General features: G+C 32.1%; 1 protein-coding gene across 1 annotated transcript in view; it reads right to left on the bottom strand.

Moving 5' to 3' along the window:
• Positions 1-384: 384 nt before the first annotated feature.
• LOC145258188 (xylosyltransferase Oxt-like) overlaps positions 385-6000 on the bottom strand; it is a 545527-nt gene continuing 539911 nt past the window's right edge. Inside the window, exon 12 of the mRNA XM_080116075.1 lies at positions 385-1766. Within this exon, the coding sequence (XP_079972201.1) occupies positions 1098-1766 (669 nt within the window). The 3' untranslated portion in view covers positions 385-1097. The remainder of the gene's footprint in view (positions 1767-6000) is intronic.

Here is a 6000-nt window from a genome sequence, read left to right as displayed (position 1 = left end):
AAAAATGATGTATGCATCGATAACAGAAAGTTACATAAATTGATCAATTAGTTTTTTTTATAAAGAAAATCATTTTTAAGCGATTAATGAGAATTCATTGGCATTACAACAAACATTTTGCTCATTTGATTTGTTGTTGAATTATCTCCCTTCTTTGTTTTTTGAAATTTTCAAAATAGCAACACAAGACCGTCATTTCTTTGTTACTCGTAAAATTTGTTTTTCTTACTGAAAAATAAATGTATTTGATTATTTTTTGTGATTTTGCGAGTATGGTACATTCGTTTCATCACAGAAACCTACATCATATAGATTTTTCTTTATTCTGTTTTTTTAATATACGTGAAATTCTGAACAAGAACCGGGTTTTCCTTTGTTTTAGAATTTTTTTTTTTTTTTTTCTTTTTACTTAAATTCACCCCTAACAAGGCATATCGCCACTTGGACGTAAGGGGGCTACTATTTGGGACTATGCCTAGGAATGATTAACAAGATGCTAGTTTACATTACATTTAAACTTTTGCATATCAGTACAGTCAGGGAAGCAGATACCTGGCTGTAATGGTTTTTTTAAATTGCGGTTTATGAGCGCTAACATGCACATCCGGGTGAATTTTCATATCAAAAGATGCGGTTATGATATTGTTGGGATTGATCCAGGCCGATGATGAGACGTTTTAATTTTAATTGAAATTGTTTTTACTTAATGCAGAAAGGGTAATAAAAGAGGCATAGTGATGCAGGGGTTTTCAATAAATGCATATTTTGTTTATAATTCGTAATTAGCCGAATTGTACTTTGATTTAAACACATTTAAAATTTGATGCAGCATCACAAAATATAAGTCGATGTTATTCAGTAAAAAGAAAAATTAAAAATCAGAATATTTAAAGGTAGATCCCATGAAGGTTCAATTTACTAAAAATAAAAATAATGACTTTCTATGAAATTGATACTACATATCAAAATAACCTTTGACCTACCCTAATTTCAAATCAATTCTAAGTTTTAAAAATAAAAGTCTCTTTGAAACCGGAAAAAAAATATAACTCAAAGCAAAAAAAAAAAAAAAAGTTACCCTGACCAAAAATAAAATTCTACCGCAGATAACCGGTGCTTTCATCCACATTTGTGATTTCCGATTTGGTATCCGGTGACATGGAACTCCACGCTGTATCCTGACACCTTTCGAGCGATAGGCAGGTCGGAATCAAGCTTTCGAAAACACAGTGGCTCTGGACATGCCAAAACTCGATGGTCAACGAATCAATCCACTTTTCCAGATCCCTACCAATTTTCCGTCCATTCACACGCGCACGAGTTTCCGCTTGAGTCACGTTTTCAACTTTCAACAGTTTCCGGAATTCGGAAAAATCCAGGTCTTTATCAAGATACTGACCCTGAGGTCCATTATGAGAAGAAAATATTTCCGATACTGAGATCGGGCGTTCCTGAAAGAAAGTTAGTGGTGTAACGAGGAATTTGACCTCGGCAAACGTCTCCCACTTGTGGAAGACTTTGATTGTCCAGATACCTGGCCGTAACGGTTTTTTAAATTGTGGTTTATGAGCACTAACATGCACCCCTGGGGGAATTTTCATATCAAAAGATGCGGCTATGATGTTGCTGGGGTCGATCCAGGCCACAGAGACGGCTATTTCATTACCTTGACCCCAGGAGTGCCGTAGGGCAATGTCACTATAGGGCCCCATGAGTTGGGCATGATTACGGAAAATGAGTTCCTTTGGATCAAAGTCAGTGCCAACCTGGAAAAAAAAAATGGGAACAATAAATTTGAAAGAAATTAGGAACAATTAATTTTGGGGAAAAAAAATAGGAACAATTAATTTGAAAAATAAAAATAGGAACAATTAATTTGAAAAGAAAAAATGGGAGCAAATAATTTGAAAAAAATGGGAACAATAAATTTGAAAAAAAATAATAAATTTGAAAAAAAAATGAGAATAAATTAAAAAAATAATTTGAAAAAATGGGAACAATAAATTTGAAAAAAAAATGTGAACAAATTTAAAAAAATGGAAGCAATTAGAAAAATAGGAATAATTAATTTGAAAAGAAAAAAAGAATAATTAGGTTTGTAATATCATTTTAGTTTACCATCCATGTGATGACCCAAAAGTAACTTATAAATATGCAATATAAAACATCGTCTAATTTGAAGTTAGGTTTTCTAAGTTCGAACAGGGCCATATAGTCGCAAAACAACGAAAGACATTGTTAGTGTGAAATGTGAAGGTCTAGTTGATCACAAAAGCCTGATGGTTTGAGAAATTGTGTTCTGGTTACAAGAACTTTGATCAGGCAAGAACAGTAACGCCTGAAACTGTGCACAAGTTAATCTAGCAAAAAGCTAATCATCTCACAGTCCATTACAGTTTTTTAGGACTCTGACAAAAAGTAAAATTCATCTTAAATATGTTTGATTATTTTTTTTTTTTTAGTTTTGTACTTGGTGGCTTCAAGTTTATATCGTGTTTAAAGGTCAATTTCATTGAGTTTTTTTTTTAGTTTTTTTTTATTTGTTTTCGCAGCAGTCTAGCACAAGACTTCTGGCTCTAAGCATGCGGTGATTGCCCAGAATTCTCTCTATATTTAAACACAAAAATACAGAGAAATCTTTATGATGTACATATTCGTGATGGAATGAAAAGATCATATGCCAAAAATCACATGAATGGATCAAGTAGTTTTATTTTTAAATAAGACAATCAAATGTTTATGAAGAATGGTTTTCTTGTCTGCCATTTTGCAAACAATCTCAAAAAAACAAAGGGAGTTAACTCAAATAATATTCAAACTTATAATATTTATGTTGCAATACTTTTGGAGCCCTAATGATTTATTTTTATATAAAAATAAAACTACTTGACCAATTTACATGATTTTAGGAATATGATATTTTTTATTTCGTCCGAAAATAGAAATTTTGTTTTATTTTTGTTTATTTTGGACAAGCACCAAGCCTACTTCTCAGGACATTACGTAACATACATAGTTCCTCAACTTGTATTCGAGTTCAATGCAATTTAACAAACGTTTAAAAAAAACAAATCAAATTTTACAAACAAAAAGGGTCGATGTATACAACATGTAGAAAAGTAAGATTATTCAAAATCTTGTGAAAAACTTATTGTTAAAGTTTTAGAGAGGGGATAAATTTTGATACATGCACGCACAACATACAATAATGCACTGCTAGAAATTCAGAAAGGGGAGTTTGTAAATTGAGTTACTTGGCTAAAAGACCAGTTTTAAAAAATTAAAGTAACAGAGTAACATTTTATTGTAACCTTACCTAGAAAACTATACTTGACCCTTCCTAAAAATTGAACAGTTCAATGAAAAGAAATTGGTGAAATATGGAAGTTCAAAATAGATTATCATGAAAACTCTTTGATATACTTTCAATGACGAGTAAAAATAGGTATCTATAGGGTAGAACGATAAAAGTGTTGTGCTAAAGAAAACAACACTACAGCTTTATTTTAAAACTTTTATTAAAAAAATCAATTCATGTAACTTGATTATGTAGTAGAGCTGACATCTGTTCAATATAGCCGCCTTCAGCCTCAATCACCCCCCTCGATACTGGTCTGGAACTGGGAGCATACCTTTTCCACAAATTCTTGGCGAATACTCGACGGACGGCAGCAATCAGGCTGACTTTGGTGTTGTGAGGAGGTCATGTTGGTGATGTTCTCACCGTATGACCAAACAAAGTAGTCCAGTAGGTTCAGGTCGAGGGAACAGGGGGGGGGGCAGTGAAAGAAGAGTACAAAGTCGTATCACTCCTGAAGTTAAGTTTGGATCTCTTTGCAATTGTGGGCTGGCAACGAGTCCTGCTGTCACACCCAGGATGTGGCAGCGGCCACCTGATTGCACTAGGGGATCGCCATACTCTTCAGCACATTCCCTGGCAGTAAGCAATAAACTAACCCGACCCAGGAGCGTAACACACCTAGGACCATCCAGAACCACACTTCACCCCAACAGATGCAAGGCCACTCCTTATTAGAGGAGGATTATTAAAGGGATATAGCTCTCATTGACTAAGAAGAAAAAACATTTTGCAATAAACAATTTAAAACACTAAAATAATCACTTTAACAATAAAATAATTTTAAGTAAAAAAGAAAGTCCTCTCCATAAGAGAATGAAAAAGAATACACAAATACTATGCCTGAACAATACTATCTTAATGAACTAAAAATGAAACAGTATTAAATAACAAAATAATTAAACTTGTTAATTAACGGACACAAAACCGATTGTAAATAAACTGGTTCAGCAATTTCTATGACTAATTTCATTCAGCACATTTTTTTTTTAATTAACTACATTTCTATATGATAATAAAACTATTATTTTTCAATTTTATAAATTCTATTGTAAATAAAATCAGTTTCTATTAAATTTACAAAAAAGTTTTTTTTTTTTTTAAATAGGTAAACATTTATCATTGGCTAATCGAAAACAACTTGTTCGTTGTTGGCTATTCGAAAGAAGAGCAACTTTTTAATTAGCGAATTGAATTTTTTAAAATTTTAATTAAGTGCATTTCCATATTTTCGTGTAAATAAAATCATTTTTATTAAATGTAAAAAAATCTTTACAAAAAAAGAAAGTTTATTTTATTTATTTATTTGCGAATTATTACCTTTAGTTCACAAATAAATAAATAAATATACAAATTATTCATCTCAAAAGAATTCCAATAATTAAATAAAAAAAGTTTGTTTTTTCAAGCAGGTAAACATTCGCCATTTGCTAATCGAAAACAACTTGTTCATTGCTGGCTATTCAAAAGATCAACTTTTTAATTGGTTTATTGAATTTCATATTTTGTCGCTAGAGGCTACATAACTAGTGTCCCAAATGATTTATTTCAAAATGTTTTTGTTTTTTTAAATCTTAGGAGTTTTCTTCTCCTCTAAAACAGCAGCACCTAAATATAACCTATTCAGGCCGTGCCAGATAAAATGAATTGAAGTATAAATTCAAAACTCTCCAAGGAGGCTTAGATTTAGCTGATACCCTTTTCATTTCAAAAGATAAACCCAGGATGTATACTAGAAACATTTAGGATTTCCATATATTTTTTTAACTTTGGCCTGAGAATTTCAATTAAAAATAAAAGTCAGTTTCATTGTATATTTCCAATTCTGCGTTGATGAGAAATAATAGACCGATTCATCTCCTCCTTTCTCCTCTTTGGGCAATTTTTCTAAATTAAAGATGTAAAATGGGTCGGGGGGGGGGGTCAATGTAGAATCTGAAATATACACTAAAACCTGACATTGCCCGGTAACACATTTCCATATTTTATCTATATATATAAAAGTGAAAATGCATGCTCGCATTTTGTGTATGTCCAAGAAAGGCTTTTTTCAGAGAAGCGGTCGGTTGGCTCACAACTTTTTAAAACTTTTTATATCACATGTAAATCGTAATATCTCAGATTTAACAACGGAGCTCGCCTGTCTATTTAATTTGCTCGACTTCAGGAAGATAAATATTCAACAATTTTCGCTCGCCGCATGTAGGTTAGGCCTTTTCCTATAATGTTTCCCCCTACCCCCAATGTCTTGGGAAAAAAAAAAAAAGCATTCCCGCACTAAATGAAATGCTACCCTGCAGTCAAAAGTTGACCTCATTAAGTCATTAAAACGTGCTCCTGCCAATTTAAGTAATTAAATAAATTCAAGCATGTTTCTGCCAGTATGTTGCAGTGGCGCAATGGTTAATGTCAAACGTTTTTGTTTTTTACACTTTAATTTCCAACTTTTTTTTTTATTTTAACCCCCCCACCCCAGAGTTTTGATTTACCCAAAACCACACACACCTCCAAACACCTAGGCAACGCCGGGTACCCCTCGCTAGTTGTAAATAAAATAATTTTTTATTAAATTTTAAATCTTTAAAAAAAAAAAAAAAAAAAAAGAAAAAAAAATTATTTTGTTTATTTACGGACTATTATCC

This window comes from Euprymna scolopes, chromosome 33 (genome assembly GCF_053919585.1).
Source record: "Euprymna scolopes isolate OS-2025 chromosome 33, ASM5391958v1, whole genome shotgun sequence".
Taxonomy (NCBI): Eukaryota; Metazoa; Mollusca; class Cephalopoda; order Sepiida; family Sepiolidae; genus Euprymna; species Euprymna scolopes.
This window is presented reverse-complemented; position numbering and strand designations above follow the sequence as displayed.